Source organism: Triturus cristatus, chromosome 1_2, assembly GCF_964204655.1.
Source record: "Triturus cristatus chromosome 1_2, aTriCri1.1, whole genome shotgun sequence".
Taxonomy (NCBI): domain Eukaryota; kingdom Metazoa; phylum Chordata; class Amphibia; order Caudata; family Salamandridae; genus Triturus; species Triturus cristatus.
Window position 1 is genome coordinate 399,872,661 of NC_140580.1, and position 23,168 is coordinate 399,895,828.

Below are 23,168 nucleotides of genomic sequence, written 5' to 3' on the forward strand. Positions count from 1 at the left end.
ACACCAAGAGCCCACAACTGAGCTGCAGCCAATAATGATATTTTATTGTATACAGACTATGCTTCAATTCCTATGGTAACATTTAACGAATGAAAAAAGGGTATGAAGGAAACCTATGATGTGCACACAATACTAAGCTTTGGAATACTGATGATTTTTACATCTCTGAATTTGGGGATACCTAATCCACCATTTGACACGGAGGGCACGCTGCTAAATGTCTGTCTTCTTGCATACTGGTTTATATTTGGAAGTAAAAACAAGCATTTACAATGCAATGGTCTCGGCAATATTATAGGTAGAGCTATTGGTATTGCTCATTATTTTTTTTAATCATTTTTGTATCCCTAAATAAATGGCATTGTCATTTCTATTGGCATTAGCTTTTTTTTTGCATATGTGATACCTATTGCCACAGCAATCTTGTACGAAAAGTCAAGTTAAAGAAACACATTTTCATTTCGGATTTAACGCACCCCTAGTCACACGATATTAGAGTTCAATTGTTTCTGAGTAGTGGTATTCTATTAACCAAACATGTCAATGTTATAGGATTTAAAGTACAGAAGTTGGCACACTTACTTCCCACCAAAAAATACTTTTAATCGGTTTCTCCACAAACTGTAGGCCCCACGTTGCTCTATCATGTGTAATCATACCACATCACCATAATGGGTGACCAGTACCAATCATAGAATTGGAAATCACACAAAGATTAATAAACAAAGTCTGATAATTATCCATAATGATGAAGAGCTGCCGAACCCATTTGAAAAGCTTAACATGACACCAAGGGCAATACCATGAACTAACTGAAAAATATTTAACGAACATCAGGATCTGCAGCAGCAGTTTCTTTATTCATGGGTTCAAAATTAAAATTCATCATTAATAAAACACAAACCAAGCTTTAAAATAAAACTGAGCATCTTGTTAGCAGGCATTGGTTTTCGCTCGCATGACAGGAACTCTCATCTCTCCGCTCTCGCTTCTGAGCGAACTCTCATTACACCTGCTTATGTTTGTTATAGGCAGAGGTAGACAATGACACGCAATATGAAGTCATCGACACATAATAGCTGAATAAAACGCACGTATTAACCAATTGCCACACACAAGAAGAATTTAGCTGACGGGCAAGTTTCCACGCGGAAATGTATTATGTCCATGCAGGGTAGCAAATAGTCCCAAAAGGTAAATAAAATACCCAGGAAACCATACTGGACTATATCCTAAACACGAATCAGAAATCATTTTCAGATTAAAACGTTGAGCCTACTGCTAGAAATAGAACAACTCTTAATGCATCCTTATGTTCATTTAAAATCCTTTTCAAGTTTCCAAACAAAAAAATAAGGACACCCTTAGTTGTCAGAAGCGCCCATTGATTTGGCATGATCATTGCTGTATGATTTTATTTATTTCCAACTACAATAGGGCAGCATAGAAGATCCATCCTGGACAGCATTTGAAGGTAACTCCTATACTGTTGCTAAACTTATTTTTCTCTCTCTCTACACGTACCACTCTCTGTCCAGATCTGATATTTAAACTGTGATCCATACAATTTTAAGAGTGGCACTGATTTAATAAAACAATCGACAAAATTATGAATTAGGATCCCTAAGAAACAGGTAGACAGGGCTAAATAAATGACTTGGCTCTATGTGACAAACATCTGGATTGCAGAACCTCTATGGTTATTCACTCCAGCCACACACGTGGTGTTTTTCACATACGTTTTATCCACTGCCATTTGCTTAATCAATTTCAAACACCCCACCTTTAGCACTCATCCAGCACTTGCACCTTTAATTTTTAAGTATCTAGCCAAACCATTCTCTCATCCCCAAAACAGCTAAAGTTTCAACAGCCCATTGACCCCACTAATTATTAAAATGTTTACCCTACGCACAAACACTCACCAGGCTCAATCATACTTCTCCACACATTCCAACCCCCGGATCCGTTCAATTACGTCAAAATAGTGGTGATATCAACCCTCAGCGCCTTGTCCGTAACAGCAGCCCACCTTGCCAAAAGCATTAACAACTAGGTTATCACGCTCTAAAGCTTCTATGCCTCCCACTGGCCTGATTTGTAGGTTTCTGCCTCGTCATTTTTCCATGAGATCTCCCTCATCCATTTTAAGATGCAAATTTGAAGAAAGCCCTTGAAGTACACCATAGAACTAGAAGTCTCAATCCCAAACATGAGTTGCGTTCCTGGTACTTCTGGCCTATCGCAGACATGCAACTCCAGGTCTTCCCCCGGTGAATGTTTTTTATCCATCATAAAGTATGTGCCATTCATTAAGCAATACTCCCTAACCCAATCAGTTCATGTACATGCCAACTGACCAGTCCTCATGTTCTACATTTGGTTGCTGTCGTACAGCGTTTCTTGTTGAGATGCGCTATTTCTGACAAAAAAACATGCTGCCTCCTGATTTACAAATCTTGGTTTTGCTCTCCTACGTCAAAGTGTTATACCACGTTACGGTTTCGTTACTTTTGCTGAGGTTTAGGGTCATGGCCACTTCAAGAAGCAGTATTTTCCAGGCCTGGCACACTTTACAACTTTACTACCCTAGTTGAGGAATATGACAGTTGTCGAATTCCTTCTGCCCTCTGCTTTCCGTTTTGAGACCCAATACATGCGGCATGTGATCTACGTTGTACACCATTTTACTGCACATTTCTAGACCTTGGTCTGTTTTATCTCAATTACCAAACGCAGCTGAACGCAGCATAACACAGGCAAAGCAATGGGGTAACCACTTCCTTCTTCACTCGATGAAGTCTCTCCCTGATATATTCCTCTCCCACATCATTGGCCTTCAGAAATGGATCAGCGTGCTTTCGGAACACTAACGCACATGCCCCCCTCTATAAAATGCAATCGTATTTCTTCATGCCTATCAATTTGTGTGTCAAATATGCATCACCTTACAAAAAAACAACAGACGCCCATGAAGTACACCAAATTGACCGGGGATAAAAACGGATTACTCAGCTTCCTCTCAAGGTCCAGGTTGGTATTAATAACAGCAGCCAGGGTCGGGCATTTCAACTGCTATCTATTTACAACCACCCAAACACTGAGTTGACAGTTCAACGGCAGCATAAATCTGTGAGGTTGCAAGCCCAGAGGAAACATCAACAGAACCGTGTTTGCCTGCTATCAAATCACCGATTAACCCTCCTCTCCCCCGAGAATTAACCCTGAAAGGTGAGCCCGGGAAGGTGGGTACCTCCATGGAAACCTCAAGAAGATTCTGGACAAAACAGCACAAACAATAAGGAGCAGGCAGGGAAGAATAATGAAGCTAATCAATAAAAGCACTGCAAAATACCCCTCTTCCTGCGGCAGTGTGAGCTTTCTTCGCCGTTTTAGCAGCAGCCATTCGAGGCCCGAAGTGTTTCTACCACCGAACTCGTGCTCCTAGAGGGAAAAGCTTACCCACTCCCCGTAAAATGAGGACAGGCCGGTTTAGCTGTACATGAGGCACAGGACAGGAAGAACAATGAACTGCTGAGCACAGTGTTATGCGCCCCTGAAATCCCTCGGCCCCTGCCCCCCGGAGTGGCGTGGGGGTGTCCAAGTTGTCCCGGAGCAGGCACTGATCTCAGGCCGAAAACGATGGGCAGCGAAGGAAATACAGAGAAGGTTCAGGAGAAAACAAGTACTGGCAAAACTGTTGCCTTACCTGGCGAGAGCCATGAACACCGCTGCCTTTCTCCGAGGCGAAGCAGAAATGCCTCGGAGAAAGGCAGCGGCGGTTTCGGATTCGGGGACCGAGATCGCCGAGACCTAAAAATGGCGGATGGAAGCTTCCAAACTTTTTCGGATTCGAGGGTGTGTTCCTGCTGTTCGAAAAAGGGCGTGGCTACAAAGTGGAAAGAACAGCATGGAACACGCCCCCGAATCTGAAAAAGACGGAGCCTATTTGGAGGGACGACTCTCTCCTCCAATGGCTGGCCTCCGTTTAGGAAGCCAGCCAATGGAGGAGAGCCAAAAAGAGAGGCGGGCTAAATAGCCACTCTAAGAAACATGAAATCTCCGGACTTCCGGTTCTGCCTTCGGCAGACCGGATGGTCCCTCGCTCTAAAAAAGGAGAGAAATTCAATTGATAATAACAACGCCTGATTGGGGGGACCACTCAGAGGGCGCTCCCTAAACAGTGACCACTTGAGGGAATCGCCTTTTCAGTGCTACCTCTTTCACACAGATCAGACTTCCGGGAGGTGGAGAAGACAGAGTTAGGACCACAGAGCCCCCATCCCAAGTTAAAGACTAAAAGTGAGGTCTGCATTCACTTTTGTTTAAAGTGATTTCAGCGAACTGGGCCCATCACAGTACACAAAAAGATAAATAACCAAACTACGGATATGAGGAAGCAAGAAGGATTTTCAGAATCTCCGTGGTGGGGAACCTAGTGACATCCTTTGCAGTACGGCGGTAGTGCGCTGGGCGTCAATGGAGCATTCACCACACTAAAGAGGTCAATACCTTTCTCTCCTATAAATCTCTATGTAGAGGAGAGGAGGGAGTTTCTTTGCAGCCTTCTGTATCTGCACAACCTTCTTCCATGCACGGCCGGACAGCCTGACGGTGCTCATCACTAGACACACCTAGTCCTCTGGAGTACAGAATGGGAGATTCCTTTTGCTTCATATAGTTAGAGCGACAGTTAACCAGTGTTTTGAATATTATGTACAGGATTTGGTTACTACTGAACCAGTAGATTCATCAGTACATGTGGATGTTAATGGCACTGAACAATGCAACAATGGGTTTCCCTTGCACAATAGATTTTGAGGTGATAAAGGTTTTGTCCCGGCATACCATACTGTTCACTTTCTCCCACAGCTGGGTGCCTCGCCAGTTCGGAATCTGTGAGGCAACGTGGATATGGGGGCAAAATAGTGGATGGTACTAGAAGACAAATCAAAATGAATGATTGCAATTTACTCTAGAGGAGAGGGAAAACGGAAGCAGAGGCCTGTCACCAACTTCCAAAACAAGATTGCCTAAGCTCACCCTAAACGAGTCAGCCCAAAAGCCTCAAGTGGTGTTTCCTACTAAGAGTTGCCTTTACCCAATTCTATAGAACATCATATACAAACTCCCTTCATACACATTTTTCTGGAATACAGTGACCAGCCTGTCAAGTCCTTTAAGACTGGACTAAAGCACCACGTTTTGAGACTACCATGCACAGCCGCCATCACCCATAACCTGATCCAACTTATGGCAGACTCAACCTCCTTAATCTCTGGGCCATTTTCAAACAAAGGCTCCAGTTCCAGGAATCCTTCATAAAGACCTTCAACTATGTGAACCAGTCTCATTTCCATGATGTCTCCCTGACTACATGTGGGGCTTAAAGACTGCTAAAATTGCTGTGGTTCCTAGTCTAACATTCTAGTTGTGTTCTAAACACTTACAGCAATCAAGAACCACTGTTTTAGAGGACTCATGCCTCCCGTTCTGGGAGCTAGAACCCAGTACACATGTTGCTCTTGGTGAACCATAAGCCGGCTCTCAATTTGTAATCTGCCAGTAATTGCCCAGCTTGCACACCACCATTGAACTGCACAATGAGTCTACTTCAGCCTTGTCTCCTTCACATCAGGTACTATGCAGCTGCCATATTTAGGAGCACAGATTGATTAATTCCAAGGAAAATACTATGCCTTACCACACAATTCTCACCAAAACTGAAGCTCACAGAAATAAGTGTCCCTTGCTGCCTTTTGATAGAGCTACAATTTGTAATAGGACACCAACTAGATTCTGGCAATGATACTTAAACGATAAAGGCATTTGCAGAACACACATACCATATCAATGCATCTGAATCTCTAACTTATCTCTGGTTAAAGCTTGATGTACCCATTCCAATTTAAGAATTACTCGCCCCTTTTATTACGGCTAGTCCCAAACTCCCTCAGTATTTGCACATTGAATCCAACTAACATCTTAAATCGGACAGCTACCGGATGCATGGCTGATCTGATATCGAAGACTTATCTTCCCTCACTTGCATTCACATTCACGCTTACGCTATAATAATGTGGCTACACATACTCAATCTCATAATTCTCATCATCAGGAGGAAAAGGGAAGTAAAATACCCACCTTCCCAGAAGCATACGCATCCTGCACCCTCATACGCATCAATATAACCAGACTGAGAACTCTAGCCAGACCCCACCACTTCTTCATCGGTCATGCATACTTCTAAATGCCAGGTTGGTAAATGCACATCTGGAGTATATTCTTGACAAAATCTGCATCACAGAATCCTGGTTGAGCAAGCTTTCCAGCTCCATCTTAGACTACCCGATACGGCGAAGCCTCAATCTTTAAAGCTGACAACACAAATATATATGTGTAAATTATCAAACAGCTCACTTATTACTATAAGCATTTGATTTTTAAACACAAAAACAGGGGCGTGGCCAAGATGGCGGAGTGAGCGGACGCTTCTTCTGTCGGCTCCCGCTCCGCTGAACCCCTAGCCCTGATTTTGCAGCAGGATCTCCCCCCAGCCCACGGCACAAGATCCTTTATGGAATCCCTCTTCGGATCCCTGCGGGAAGACTTTCAGGTCCTGAAGAAAGAAGTAGCCAGTGAGGTGAGGGAGATCAAACGAGAGGTGGACGGATTAGGCGAGCGGGTGGCCACGGTGGAAGAGACTAGCCAACAAAGGGATGAGGAGGTTGAGCACTTGCGACAGGAGGTATTGAGGCTCCGTGACTAGCAGATCGATCTCCAGGCCCATGCCGAAGACCTGGAAAACAGGTCTCGGCGAAACAACATACGGGTCCGGGGAGTCCCATCGTCGGAGGAGGGGACGGACATTGCCAACTACTTGGGGGCGCGGTTCCGAGAGGTCCTCGGAGAACCAGAAGGGTTCCAAGTCCGAATCGACAGGGCCCACAGAGTGGGGGCACAGCGGAGGGGACCGGCGCCGGCCCGGGACATCCTCGCCTACCTCCCTGACTTCGCACTTAAAGAACGGATCATGGCAGAGGCGCGGAGGCGGCAGCCTCTGACCTTCCGGGGGCACGCGGTAGCCCTCTATCAGGACTTGTCGGCAATCACGCTCCAGAAGCGGAGGATGTTCAAACCCGCCACCGATTTTCTCCGAGAACACCAGGTTCCCTATGCTTGGGGCCACCCCTTCAGGCTCATCTTTAGGTGGAACGGGGTTCAGCATCAGCTGCGCTCCCTGCGGGAAACCTGCGGCATCCTGGGCTTGCCAGAAGGAGAGGGAGATGCACCTGCCCCACGTCGGGGGCGCGCCAGGGGAGGCGACTGGCAGCGGGTAAACGGGCGGCGCTCCCGGGACCGCCCGGCGAGGCGGGACGCACCAGCCGATCGGGCTGAAGTGGACAGAGCGGCTCCAGAGGTAGTCGAGAACACTGGTCCCGGCGACGTCGCATTAACGGCATAGAACTGCTCCGGGGGGAGATCATATGAGGATACATCAGCTTTCAGTTTCAGGCTGGGGGGGGGGGGAGGGGGGGAGGGGGCTGGCCGGGGGGGGGGGGGGGGGGTAGTTGGCCTACCGTCCACTGGAAAGGGTTACCAAAGACTTGTCCTCTAGAGGACCGGACTTGGACTATGCAGACAGGGGAATTGGGGTTAGGGAGGGGGGTGTTGTTGGGCAGTTGTTGGATTGAGTTGGGGGATCAGGTTGGGAGGTGGGGGGGGGCAGTTGAGGTTACGGCAAGATGGGGATGAGAGAGCGGGCTCTACACCAGGACGGAGCGTAGGGGTGACAGGTCAGGGGGCGGGGAGGGGGCACCATCCAGAGCAGGACAGATTGCAAGACAAGGGAAGAGGGCAAGACAGGAACAGCAACCTCATGGCGACGCCATTTGACACCGGGGAAACACAGAGCGGGAGAGACACCACTACTATATGTCACCCACAAGTCTTAAAATAGTGACACTTAATGTACGGGGCCTTAACAACCCGACCAAACGGCGGGCAGTGCTCTCCTTACTGGACGAGACTCAGGCGGACATCTGTCTGCTTCAGGAAACGCACCTCCTACCCAGGGATTGCGCCAGACTGCGTTCCCATAAATTCCCCACGCAGTTCTTCTCCTCTAATAACACCAAAACGGCAGGGGTAGCGATACTGGTGGCTCGACGATTTCGGGGTGAGGTCCTCCACAAGCTAGCGGAGCAGCGGGGCCGTTTATTGGTCTACAGATTCCGGGTGGCGGGCATAGCCTTCACAATCGGATCTCTATATAGCCCGAATGACCGGCAGGATAGATTTCTCGAGGCTGCACTGGGGGAGGTGGCGGCTACGCCGGACAGACACATAATTGTAGGGGGAGACTTTAACCTCGTCTTCGACTCGGCACTGGATAGATCTGCCCAACGATCGCAGCAAGCGGGGGAGTTCTCAGCGGGCAGCAGGGCTCAACTCGTAGACATGGGACTGAGGGATCTGTGGCGTCACTTGCACCCGACGGACCGAGACTACACCTTTTACTCGCACGCACATAAAACTTACGCACGGCTGGATCACTTTCTAGTGACCGAGCCAGTCAGCACGCTGGACACGGCGGCAGACATAGGAGTAATCTCCATGTCGGACCACGCCCCGGTGACGGCCATCTTCTCGGTACCGCCGGTGTATACTACCCCTGGAGTGTGGCGCCTTCGGGACACCTTACTACACAGAGGGGACGTCATCAAACAGGTGACCGCCGCGATCCGGGAGTACCAATCCCACAATGAGAACACGGAAACCTACAGGGCGACGCAATGGGCAGCTCTGAAGGCAGTCTTGCGAGGGGAGTTCATTGCGATATCGGCGGCGGATAATGCACATAGACGTGGCAAGCGGGAGGAACTTACGCAGAAAGTCAGGGAATTTGAACAAGTGCATCGCCGAACGGGGGCTCCACGGATATGGCGGCAGCTCCAGGGAGCGAGAAAGACCCTGGTCGCTTTGGATAGGGACCGGGCAGAATACGCCGCGCTTCGCCTTAAGCATGCCTACTACGCCGGCGGGGATTGGTGCGGCCGCTTGCTGGCGAGCAGGCTCCGAGTGGCGAGACAGAAGCACCGGGTGAAGGGGATCACCGACCCCTCGGGGTCGAGCGTCACGGAGGACGGCCTCATCGCGGAGGCTTTCCGCCAATATTACGCGGACCTATATGCTGGAGAACCCCCGGACGAACGCGCCACGAGAGGGTACTTAGACTCGGTCTCGCTGCCCACGCTGACGCCGCTGCAGGCGGGGGGACTGGACAGGGACATTAGAGTGGAAGAGGTGATCTCAGCCATTGCCAGTCTCAAGCTCGGTAAATCCCCGGGGCCGGATGGCTTTACCGCTTTCTTCTATAAAACGTTCTGCACTACACTCGCACCGATCCTCGCACGCCTCTTTAACACCTTCGCGGAACAGGGGACGATGCCGCGGGACTTGTTGCGGGCGTCACTTACGGTTATCCCTAAACCGGGGAAAGACGGCTCGCAATGTGGCTCCTACCGGCCGATATCCTTATTGAATGTGGATCTCAAAGTATACACGGGGATCCTAGCGACTCGATTGGCCCCCCTGCTGCCGGGGCTCGTAGGTCCCGATCAGGCAGGTTTTGTTCCCGGGAGGCAGACAGTGGACAACACCAAACGGATTGTGCACATCATAGAAAAGGCGTCGCGGATCCGGGGCGAGAGAATGCTGCTGGCGGTAGACGCCGAAAAAGCTTTCGATCGGGTGCACTGGCCTTACCTAGAGCAAGTGCTCGAGAAAGTGGGGATACGGGATAAATTCCGTAACATGATATTCAACTGTTACGGGACTCCGACCGCGGTGGTGCGAGTTAACGGTTGCAGCTCCGGGAGCTTTCACATCGAGAGGGGCACGAGGCAGGGCTGCCCGTTGTCACCCATACTGTTTGCCTTGTACATGGCGCCGTTCGCGCAACGTATTAGGGATAACCCAGAGGTGAGAGGAGTGAAAATGGGTGGGTTCTATCACGCTGTCAGCCTCTATGCGGATGATGTGCTTTTCTCTCTGGGGGAACCGCTCTGGGCCCTGCCGGCATGCCTTGCGGAACTGACCTCGTTCGCAGCAGTTTCCGGATTTAAGATGAATATGGGGAAATCGGTGGCCCTGGGCTTGTCGCTTTCGCCGGTGACCCGGACGCAACTGCAGCGTCTAGCCCCGATAGTTTGGTCAACGGGCACGATCCGGTACCTGGGGATACAGCTAGCCCCCACCTTGCCGGAGATGACGGCGGTCAATTACGCTAGCCTAGGTAGGAAGATACGGGCCGAACTTGCCAGGTGGGACCGCGGTACTCTGTCGTTACTAGGCAGGGTGGCAGCCATAAAAATGACTATCCTGCCCCAGATTCTCTATTTGTTCCGGGCGCTCCCGTTGGCGCCGCCGGTTGGGTGGATCCGGCAGATGCAGTCGGAGCTGGGGCGGTTTGTGTGGCAGGGAAAGAAACCGAGGCTGAGGCAGGCGCTCTCCCTGCTGGCGCCTGAGGCGGGAGGCCTGGGCGTCCCGGATCTCCGAAAATATTTTCAAGCAGCTCATCTGCGATATCTGGTGGAATGGAGCAAGTGGGAATCAGATAAACATTGGCTCTTCCAGGACCAGGCGGTGGCGGGTAGGCCACTGCAGGAAGTGCCGTTCCTGCGAAGGGCACATCGGCCGGCTAACCTCTATGCCTCCTTTGTCACCAGAGTGCCACTGAGGGTGTGGGACGCCACAAACCTGGCATACGGGTTGACCTCATTTCCGTCCCCGCTGACGCCCTTGGTGGACAACCCGGACTTTACGCCGGGTATGCAGAGGGGTGCGTTCGCCCATTGGCGAGCGGCCGGCTGTAGAGCTTTGTGTCATCTCTACACTGTGGAGGGGATTATTCCCTTCTCGAGCTTTAGGCAGGAATACATGCTGCCCGAAGCGGAGAGAATGCGATACCTGCAGGCCCGACATTGGGCGCTGAACCCGCAGGTGAGAGAAACCGTGAATAGGAGACTATCCCAATACGAGCGCTGGCTCATGACTCGGTCGTCCGACACGAAGCTCATCAGTGATCTTTATAAATTTCTCCAGTTACCGTCCTCACACTTTTATCACCCGGGCCGGGCGCGCTGGGAGACAGAACTAGGTAGGACACTAAGCCATAAGGAGTGGGAACAGGTTGCGTACAGGGCACGGCACTCGGCGTATCACACAGGCTTGACAGAAACTCTAACGAAGGTTGCTCTGTATTGGTATTACACCCCGGCACGCATTCACGCAATGGACAACAGTAAAGACTCGAGATGCTGGCGGGGGTGCGAGCAGGTGGGGACGCTGACCCACGTTTTGTGGGAGTGCCCGTGACTGGGGGACTTCTGGAAGGAGGTGCTGGACACGGTGGACTCCCAGTTTAACATTGAATTACCACGTCTACCGGCCTACATCCTGTTGGGCCTCCCCAACGCATTGATGTACCCGCTTAGATCTCGTAGAGGGAGGCAGATAGCGATAGCGCTAGGATCAGCCATTCAAACCATTCTCACACACTGGAGAACACCCACGCTCCCCACAGTCACAGGGTGGTTGCACAGACTATGGTACGTGCTAGGAATGGAGAAAATGTCACTGACAGCGAGGGGAGAGGCCGAGCAGTACCGGGAGATCTGGGAGCCGTTTATCTCTTTGCTCGCCAACGAATTCAGGGAATTGACATGCCCCAGATACCTCAGACTCTTACGGCTTGCGGAACCGGAAGGGCAGGACGGGTGAGGTCATCCGAGCAGGGGGGCACAGCTGGGCAACATAGCAGAGGGCTGGGTCTCTGGACAATAGCTGCGGACGGAGGGGGGGTAGGGGGCAGGAGGAGCAGCGCAATTAGGGGGGGGGGGGGGAAAGGGAGGGAGGGTCTAAAGCCTGCCGGCGACTGGCCCCGGGGCGTAGGGCAGCTCTCAGAGGATGATATGAGGGAAGGGGTAGTGAGGGATCACACAGATAGGGCGACAGGGCCTACGGGTGACTAGGGGGAAGAGGATGCTCCATGTGATACTTGCCGGCCCCAGTGGTTGTAGGCGTATGCATGGACTGTAATGGATGGTGTTGGTTTGTTGTTGGAACTTGATAAAGAGATTTAAACATAAACACAAAAACATTCAACTATCCGCTCTGTATGCAGAATTTTGTATTATATAAGTCATAGAAAATAATCGTGCAAGTGGTGAATGCAAACGGTACAAAATAAGTTATGTGTCCCCAATTGTCACAGAGAAATCTTAGAACTATAAATAAAGTTGAATATGTACAGAAGAAATGCCACACAGGTATAAAGAGAAGCCGATTAGAACATATCACAAATATCAGCTCTAACCAATGACAATTCATAACCCGCCCTACTCACACTCCAGGCAGACAACTCAACCTGATGTTCAATGGCTCCAACCATGTGGGCTACTTCCATTCCTTTACCATGCAGTCGTAAGGTGTTGTTCCTCCTTTGTTCCACATTCTCAGCCACTCCAGCCCACACACTTAAACCAAGATGACAATTGTACAGAAAAAGGTAATCTCTTTGGCCTTCCAAGAGCACGTGGCACCCAAAATCAAATATCAAGACAGACTTCTTCAGGAATGCTGAAAAGATAACAAAATGAACATCACAACGCCAAGAGAAAGGCAGCTGGTTCACCTACAACTCAACAAATCCTGAACAAGACCAAGACAATGGTGGTTCTTAAAAAATCAATTGGGCAAACCAGAAGAATCCTCAGAAAAACCAAGAACTAATGGAGAAAACCAAAGTAACCTCAATAACTCCAAGAGTTCGAAAACACAAGAAAACTATGAACACATCTTCTCAACAGGAAAATCCACCCACATCAAAGCGAAAAGGCGTCTTTCTCCAAGCAGTAAATAATCAATGCTCTGGTACAACTAAAATTTTCCACACAGTGTTGATATCCTTTTGTGACCCTCACAAATGAAAAAGTTGATGATTTTTTAAAATTCGCCAAGAAAATTTAATAGGAGACAATATCTACAAAATAACTTTCCCCTCAGCACCCCTTGTAAGTTCTGTAGCACCCGGGACTCTTCACCCATCACACTAGAAGAACTAGCTTATTTATCATCAAACTTCTAAAACCTGCAAACTAATTTGGTGACCCATCCCAGTAAAAACATTATGTGGAGATGGACTGCTTTCAATTTGGTAATGTACATGATTCTAAAAAGGATCAACACTGCTGAGAAGAATTAGGAAAACTGATTCTATTAGAGCAGTTAGCACATTTTGATATCAACATAAAGCATTCAGAATTGCGATACCAAGACAAAGGTTATTTTACAGATCATACCTGTTTCTGGGCTTCAACTTTCTGTTTTCTGGTAGGATCAATAGCATCAACCATCCATTTAATGGTAAAGTAGGTCACTGCTCCAAATATTGTCAAACGGAAGAGTAAACCAACAACTTCATTCCGACTTAGAGGGCGTGAAAAGGTTTCAGCTTGTACCATTTTCTCCATTTATTTAACCTGCAGAAAGAAAGAAAAAACTCAATTGCAATGGAAATAAAATATTTTATAGCCTATTACTCGAAAAATACTCTTCAGTGACGAATACACTTTCTGTAAAAATGAATCCGCTTTCCAGGCATAAATTGCAAAACATAAATGTCAAGATTTACTGAAAAAGCTTTAAGAGGCAAGAATACAAAAACAGCAAATGCGACAAACTCTGGTTTTCACCGCAATGTCATATGTTGACAGTTGTTGTTCTGAATACCTAATACACTGAGGGGGGGGGAGGCATGACCGGTATATGACAGAGAGGTCAACAAGACTAGTCTTCAGAATGAACAAAAGATCATGAAGACCCAAGAAAGGTGGAGGAAAGAGGGTCTGTGGCTTAACCCAGCTCCACCAGTACCTTTCTTGCCATCCATTTGGAGGATGTCAACTGAGGGAAGCTAGAATAATACCTGTAACACCAGTAAAGCAATGTATACATGCAAACAAAGGTAACAGTGAAATATATAAATCGCACAGCTCTTGAACAAAACTTTTAGGGTTAGTAAGTCCAATAAACTTCTTAGAATGATTAAGAATTTATAAAACGTCCTGCATACAGTACCCAACACCCTGCTAACTTAAGGGTGTTAAATACATTGTAGCCCCACTAGGTTACTATCCACATACAACCGATAAATGGGACTGGCACACTTACCATCTGCTAAAAAAAAGGAAGAGCCCCTCTTTGCTTAAAAAAAACAGCCCAACTGCTCATATGCAGTCTTGGCATTTATTCAAGAGCTTTCCGTAATCCATGAATACAAACAGAGAATAGTTTGTGAACTTCCAGTTTCCAGCACGTGTTCATAAAATGTACAGCTAACATGTGTTTCGTCTGAAGCAGACTTTTTCAACGCTTGTTCCTCGTACTTGGTCACCATGGTACTGTATTTATGCAAAATAGGCTAAAAAACCAGCAGTAAAAAACAAGTAGTTCACAAAAAGTGTAGTTCAACAATCATTCAAATGGGTGTTAGTTCACCCTAGTAAAACTAGTCCATACCGACCCGACCCAGAAGGCATGATTTTATTTTTTAACTAGCGGAGAATTTATTGGCTTTGGAATACCGCACCTCCGCCCCAGGGCACTCTGCAATTCAGATCGGATCCTCCCCTCTGTGGTCATTGGCAAGTCCGGAGGGGTTGACTAAACAGAGCCAGGTTGGAACTGAGTCCGGGCTAAATGCCATAGACTGACTAAAAAAGGGTACCCAGCAAACAAAGTTCAGTATGAGATCAGATGTCAGCTGTGGTGTTTTGGGTTCCCATCCAAAAAGCCTAGATGTGAACAGAACGGAGATGACTATCCGAACAGTTGAACCAATGGATGGGGTAGTCGAGGCTAATGTGAAGGGGACTAATAGGCATACCCCAAGGATGACCCATGTTCTTTCGTGGAATATAGCAGGCCTTCAGACCAAATTAGCTGTCCCTGAATGGAATGAATTTATCGAGAAGTATGATGTCTGCATGTTCCAGGAGACCTGGAGCATGGTTCCCCTATATAAATCTGGGGATACTACTTTTTTTGTTCTAGCTTCTTGGTCAGGGAAAGGTCGTCCATCAGGGGGCCTTCTCATATGGATTAATATTTCTCTGAATTGGTCAATCGTGAAGGGCAATCTCGATTCAGCAGACCAACTACATCTAATCGATTAAAAGTCCAACCACAAACATAAAAATGGAGCTCTTTAATATCTAGGCTAGAGGGTCTCCTGGGGCCCAAGTATCCTCAAACCTTGCTGCTCTGGATCGAGAGTTATTACAGCTTTATCCTCTTGCTAACATTATAGTAGCAGGAGATTTTAATTGTACTTTCGAACCATTGAGTAGTGAGGACTTGCTGGGCACGAATGACACAGATAACAAATGGGGTATTCCAACTCTTAATCTAGCTCCTATTAAGAAGTGGTCCCAAAGGGCTATTCAAATGAATGCCTTAATGTTCGAATATAATCTAAGGGCAGTAAACGGCCGGACGCGTTCAGACCAACACGGGGGTAACACTTTTAACAGAATTAGTTCACCATCACGCATAGATTACATCTTGATTAGCGTACATCTATGGGGTGATCTCATAGATATGGTAGTAAAAGACACCCTCGATAGAGACCACAATCCCCTCTGTATGCAAATTAAAAATAAATGGGGACCCAATGACCTTAAAGCGGAGGAGCCCCTTAGATTATTGACAAAAGAGTATGAGCCCTCTAATTGTAACCGTCGGCTTAAATGGCATAAGGTTGCAAATCAGGATAACAAACTTTGTAGTATAATTGAATTATTACATCACAAGATCAAGGAGCTTGACTCATTAGGTGACAATTTAAAACTAACTCACGATTCCTGTTTCCCTGACTTTTATCAAAATTTAATTATAAAAGTTAGCACAATTTTTTTCCATCAAGGTCAGCAAAACAGGGAAGGGAAACCGAACAATGCCCAAGAATTCTTGGTATTCGGTTACATGCAGGGATAAGAGGCAGGCGTTATCTGTAGCCCTGAGAGGGAAAGATGTGGGTTTAATTAGAATGGCCAGAAAGGACTATGCTAGATCCCAAGTGGCAGCAAAGCGCGAGTGGGAAGAGACCCACTGGCAGGACCTCAAGTTAGCCTCACAACAAAAAGATTCCACATTATTCTGGGAGATAATCAATAAGGGGACCCGTAAAGGTTCTGAACCGATATCCTATCATATTACGGGGCAACAATGGTATGATCATTTCTATGACCTTTACTCTGGTAAGGCGGATGTTTCATATATAGAAGAGGATTATCTCCCCTATACACCGGGAGATTCCTCATTGGATGAACCTTTTGACTTACAGGAGGTAACCCGGGCAATAGGAAACATAGCCCCCGGCAAAGCAGTGGGTCAGGATGGCATACCCGGTGATCTCCATCTGTATGACCGGAAACCTTGGGCACAGTTCATTTTGCGGCTGATGAATTTTATAGCTAGAGGTCACCCAGTCCCCGAATCCTGGAAAGGGGCGGAAGTTGTTGTGATCTATAAAAAGCGGGATAGGGAGGACCCCGCCAACTACAGGCCGATTAGCCTAATAGATGTGATACAAAAGGTGGTTGGCAGGGTGCTCCTTATGAGGTTAAGTTTATGGATGGAAGAAGGTGATATTTAGGGGGCGAGTGGGCACGGTGGACCAGGTCTTTAGATTCTTTATGATCTATTGGAAGACCGTGGTCATAGGGAAAGGCAGTTTGTATTTGGCCTTCATTGATCTGAAGACTGCTTTTGACCTGGTCCCCCGCCCCAAGCTCTGGCAGTTGTTGCGCGAGTTAGATACTCCCCCCCTTGGTTTTGGACTTTGTTAGACGTCTCCATGAGGGCAATTATGCCAGAATTAGGTGGGGAACCCAGGGACAGCTAACAGAGAGGATCGAGGTAAACAGGGGGGTACGCCAGGGCTGTGTATTGGCACCAACCTTGTTCTCCCTCTTTGAGAATGGGGTGGCAGATCATTTGAGGGAGATTCCAGCCGACGCACCAGCACTGGCGGGCGAAAAGATCCCGACACTCCTGTATGCTGACGACACCCTCTTGCTGTCAAAAAGCCCAAGTTGTCTCCAAAGGCTGTTAGAAAGATTTAGCCTATTTTGCTCTGGTCGAGGCTTAATCATCAATACTGTTAAAACAAAATTATTGGTTTTATCCCCCTCAAAGTGGTTTAGAAATAACATTACCCTTGAAGGCAAACCATTAGACCTAGTTGAGTCTTTCGATTATTTGGGTATACGGGTCACTAGTGACATGAAGTGGAATTCCCATTTGACAAAAATGCTTCTGAACCACAAGCGAGTATCCGGGGCAATTTTAAGAGAACAACAACTCTCTGTAAGTAAACCAACATCCCTGGCCCTTGTGGTTTATGAAGGCAAAGCACTCCCCTCAGCCCTGTATGGGGCTGAGCTTTGGGGCTTTGAGGACACCACTGACCTAGTAAGATCGGAGAATACGTTTTTAGAGGTCTGGTTTCCCTTCCAATTTCTACACCACTGAAGCCCCTGTATTTAGATCTGGGCAGACGTTCAATTAAAGATATTGCACGTCTCCGCCCTCTACTTTTTTGGGCCCGCATCAGATCGACCCCAGAGATGTCTTATTATGCAACAGCCTTTGGTGACATTATTCAAGCAGATACAGGCCAGAGGGTTAAATGGATTTCAGATCTCAGGCGTTTATTAACCGACATAGGTTAGCCAGACCCCACCTCCCAAACAGGTTATAAAAAAAGCTTATTGGAATTGGGTGGAGGTGGTTCAAGAGACCAATGCGGACAGGGGAACCCTCACTGAGCGGTTCATGGAACACAAGCCGGTCCGAAAGCTGGAGGCATATCTTGATTTTATCCAAATTCCTAGAGACAGGTCCCTATATATGAAAATGAGAATTGGAACCCTCCCTATTAATGACTTAATAGTAAGTTGGAGGAGGAACGAACGATTGGCATTAGTACCAGCAGTAGTGCCATGTCCAGGATGTGGAGCTCGTACTGAATCCATTGCCCATTTTATGTTGGCTTGCACAGCATAGAGACATAAGAAGTAAGTGGTTAAAACCGGTTTGTTTACAGTTGGGCTCAAGAAACTACTTGTCTGTTCTACGCATTCTCAGGACAGATACCACCTTCCTTACTGGGATCTGCGGGGTGGCCAAATACCTGGGATGCGCATGGGCGTTAAGTTCAAAGTTTTTAACACAAAAAAAAATATGGACTAGCTCCACACTAATTGTTTTGTACTATACTGCTGTATATTATTTTATGATATTTAAATTTTAGGGGTTTTCCCCACTTCTTTTATTCTTTGTTTTTTATAAAAATGAATTCAATTTTTTATCATTCTGTAAATGAACTGTTGTTGCTAGTTTTATACTAAATCCTCCTCATGAATTGTATAAGAATTGATTCTGCTTTTATGATATATTTGTATCGAATAAAGCTTTATACAACAACATTTTATTTTTTTAATCAGTTTATTGAATTTTTCACATTATTTTTGTTTTGCAAAACAGGATAAAGCAATAACGAATTTACATTCAATTACAGGACATTAGATAATCAGCGAGGCATGATGTGACATATGATTTGCGATGACAGATTCATATTACAAAACCAATGGTAGAACAACCAGAATGCAAAAAACATTTGACTCTACATGCAGCAATGTCTTCCTCCCCAATGTCAAACACAAGGAGATGATGGACTCAGCGCTGAACTTTTCAGACGCTCACCCCCGTCACAGACCTGGGTTGAATCCATCGTTCTTTAGCTCACTTTGCCACCCCAGTTCAAACACAGCTATATGCAAATCAGTCTTGACCCTGCGCCTCATGGGAACAGTCCAGCCCGAACTGCCAAGCCATGCCTTCCCTGGACCGGAAACAAGCATCCTGGGACCGGTTTCGGGCTGACAGCCCTCATCAGCCAGGCTAGCTTGAATCCCTCCCCAATGTCACCACCCATCTTGGTCAGTTACGGTGTTGCCAGTAATACACAAGCGGGAACTACTATGAATATGTGAGTGCATGGCTTTCATGGCTGACAACAGGGTTGAATCCGAGCCAGCATCCCTATGCTCGGCGCCTTAAATCTCCCAAAGGGGTGCAGCATAATGTGCTGTGTCAAGCGGGTGGTTAGACTGTAGGTCTGATAAAATACTGTCTCAGAGAGTGGTAATGGGATTTTTCCTCAGGCCAACTGTGCCCTCTCTGTGCAAGGCTGCGCTTTCCGCCTGTGTATAACTGAACATTGAGCACGTGCAGGCTACAAACAGGAGGAGGGCTCGGAAGCGTTCCACTTACGCGTGATAAGGCACTTGGCTACTATGGAGCCCAAGTCTAGGAAGCGGGAAGTAGCCCGGTCTTTCTTGCTCCTGTAGTACAGCCCCAGGAGACATATTTCCCAATTGTGTAGGTCCAGGCGTTCAGTACAGGCTGAGAGGCTTAAATGACACTGGACCAGTAATTGTGCAGAGATGGACAGGATCATAGCATATGAATTGTAATTGCATTTGTATAGCGCCTACTACCCGACGAGGAGTCGAAGTGCTTTTTCGGCGAGTAGCACGCTACTCCGGGACCCATAGAGAATTAGTGTTGAATTAGTATAGAGAAACACGCAGGTAAATTTGAAGTGGTGGATAGGTTAGCCAGTTATTTGGATTCGGAAGGATAGAAGAGGAAAAAAGGTTTGGATTTATATAGCGCTTGTTACCCCCTGATGGATGTTGAAGCGCTTTTCTGCCGTGTGGCACGCTACTCCGGAACCCATAAAGGATTAGTGTTAAATTAGTATAGTGAAATATGAACTAATTTGAAATGGTGGATATGTTATTCAGTTATTTGGACAGAGAAGGGTAGGTGGCGGGATTGAAGGGGGAAAGAGGTATGTATTTATATAGCGCTTGCTACCCCTGATGGAGTTTTGAAGCGCCTTTTTGGCGAGTAGCAGGTGTAGGAAGGTGGAATCTGACTGCATGGTTACCCCCACTTTTTTTCCTGGTGTTTTGCTGGTTTTCAACTTAGTCTGACTGGGATCCTGCTAATCAGGACCCCAGTCTATCTGCTTTCTCCCTAAATTGGTTGTGCATGTACTTTAGGTACACACCAGATTGGATTCGGAGGTACCCTTATCAGTCCCTAGTATAGGGTATACTATGTACCCCGAGAGACTATTCAAAATGACACCACAGGTCTGCTACAGCAGCCTGTGTAAGGTGGTGCATACACCACCTACTTAGATATAGGTTCACTATATCTATTCTATTTCACTGCACACACACACCTATCAGTCACCCCGATGGCAGGCCTTATCAATCCTGAAGGCAGGGTGCTGGGTTTTCTGTGAGAGGGTGCACCTGCATGAGCAGAGCCCCTCTGCAGCCTTCGGAACCCATTTTCCGGGGTTGTTTGTGATGCAGCCAACCATATATACTTAAGTGCATTATAACCTCGTAGTAAATGCTAACTTTAAAACGGCTGCATGGAAACATGTTGTGTTTGGTGTCAAACACCTTGGAATCATACCTCCCCGCCACGTATGATTCCACCCTCCTAGACGGGCAAATGTGACATATCGGGCTACCCGATACCAGCTTTCTCGACCTGGGAATACCAACATGGATGCTGCCAGCCACAGACACGAGTCTGCCCTCCTGCTGCTAAGCCTAGCTAGATCAAGGGAAGGCTTGACAATAGGCTTCCTGTCACAGGGAGGTGTGACCACCTCCCAGACAGGCTTTAGTGTATTGGGGATGGGTGGGTGCACTCTGAGAGTGCTTTGATGTCTGCACTGAGGGCACATTTGGTGTCCCTGTGCATAGTCCAGCTCAAACCGGTTGCAGGAGCCATTTGCTCCTGCTCTAGCGCGAAACTGGACAAAAGACATGGGTGTAGCCACCCCTCTGTCCTGACCCTCCCATAGGTGGGTCCCCAGAGTTTGTACCACCCCTTCCTTGGGTATAAAGTAGGAACCCATGACTACAGGACTTTTGATTTTACCTGGAATGAACTCTGCTACAGAAACCAAGTACTTTGACGATCTGCACAACGCTGGATGACTGAAGAATCTCCCTTGGAGTAAAGGAGTTACTCCCCTGCAAGGCAGGTACCTAACACGCATCTGACCGGTTTGCATTTCCTGAGCTCCTGAGGACTCAGGAGATTTCTACAACACAGGAGGTGGGTTCCCGAGGTCTCTGGGGTTGATCTGCTTTCTCAGCACTTCTGAGGCCCTTATCCCTCGTGGGGACTGTGCAACCCAAACCCCTGTGCACCGCGTACATTTGCAGCAGCATATGCCTTTTGGCGATCCCTCAGGCTGTGCTTTGGGCTACTTGTAGTCCTGACCCCGAGCAGTAATTCCACCAAAGATTTCCGGCCTACACTCCACAAAAGATCCGTGGGCTGGTACTTTGTGATTCAGCTCGAGGTCCCTTCGCAATCCCTGGTCCGTTGGCCTGTGGATCCCTGTGAAGGTAACTTTGACTTTCCGTGGGCTTCCCTGGTTGCTCCCGACGTGCCCCGACTCACCATAGCTTGGAGTGTCCCCAGGACCTTGCTGGTCCTCACCGAAGCAGCTTTCCTCTGCCCGTGTGGGTTGCAGTTGCCAAGGCTTGTTGGTGTTCAATCCGGACACTGACCCCACCCCCCCCACCTTCAGCACTCGACCTCCTTCGTGGGACAGCTCGCCTTCCGGACTTTGGTCATCATCGTCGTCGTCTCCTGGTCCCCGTGGCTGCAGAGTCAAGCTTCACCTCTTCTCACCTGAAACACCCGACATTGGTGAGCATTCATCTATCGTGCCCCTGGTCACTGTGAAGTGACCCAGACTCTGTCCCCTCTGCTTTCAGGTTCTTCTCATCACCGATCCAGGCTTGGATCACACGGACACTTTCAGCTTCACGACAGCAGCACTTTCCCGCATCACACCATTGAAAACTATGAAGGTTTCCGACATCATTTGACCACTATGCACCCGGCTCCTCTGGGATAGGTGACACGGGTATCTTGCTACTCTCAAGGGTGCTGGCCTTAGAACCTTCTATGTTTAACTGGGTTTGCTTAAAGTCCTCTCTGAAGTGTCCTTAATCTTTAAAATTCCAACAGCGACTTTCCCATAGAGTTGTACGGAGCTCACGCCTGTGTTCACACACTGTACCCGTCCACCATGGGTCCCCTGTGTCACTACCTTGGGTGGTATCTTGGGGTCCCAGCGATTCTAAGTGCTCTAGACACTGTGTCTAGTCAAGTAGTGGTTGTTATACCACTTTCTTAGTATATGGTTTGGCCTCCCCCTGGATCCCACTGTGTATTGTGCTATTTACTGTTGTTCTAGTGATTTAATATTGTGTGCTTTGTTCTCTAATCTCATAAAGAGGTTAGTAGAGAGTGTTTAGTAATAAATGCATATATTTTATACATTCCTTGTGTGGTTCTCCTTTCATTTGGTCATTCAGGAGGTTATAATCTGGTAAACCAAGCTGCTTTACATTCCTTCGAGACTTAGCCTGAAGGCTGCTCTCCATAGCTACCACTAGGATAGCTTTCAATAAAGGTTGTCTTTAACCTAATCATCAATAAGGGTTGTTTGGACTGGTACAAGGTGTGGACTTAAACTAGTGGACAGCATATACCAGGCCAACTTCTTACAACATGCTGGAACCCATAAGGATTAGTGTTGTATTAGCATGGTGAAACATGAAATTAATTTGAGTGGTGGATATGTTAGTCAGTTATTTGTATTGAGAAGGGTTGGGGAGGGGTGGAAAAAGGTTTGCATTTATATAGTGCTTGTAACCCTGATGGAGTGTTGAAACGCTTTATTGGCGAGTAGCACGCTACTCTGGAACCCATAAAGGATTAATGGTGAATTAGTATAGTGGAATATGGAATTTGAGAAGTGCAAGGAGGGGTAGAGTAGGAGAGAGTCTAGAAAGAGTTATTTTGAGAATCATAGTAGTGGTATGGGGTTTGGGGATAAATGAGAGAGTGGATATATTGAAAGATGTATAGGGTGAGAGATAGGGTACTGCATTGGAAAGAGTAGTAGAAAGAAGTTTGAGAGGAGT

The 23,168-nt window shown here is 47.5% G+C and overlaps 1 protein-coding gene across 1 annotated transcript in view; it reads right to left on the reverse strand.

The window, feature by feature from the left end:
- ATAD1 (ATPase family AAA domain containing 1) overlaps positions 1-23,168 on the reverse strand; it is a 183,547-nt gene that overhangs the window by 150,841 nt on the left and 9,538 nt on the right. The window contains exon 2 of the mRNA XM_085605575.1: positions 13,365-13,544. Within this exon, the coding sequence (XP_085461701.1) occupies positions 13,365-13,535 (171 nt within the window). The 5' untranslated portion in view covers positions 13,536-13,544. The remainder of the gene's footprint in view (positions 1-13,364; positions 13,545-23,168) is intronic.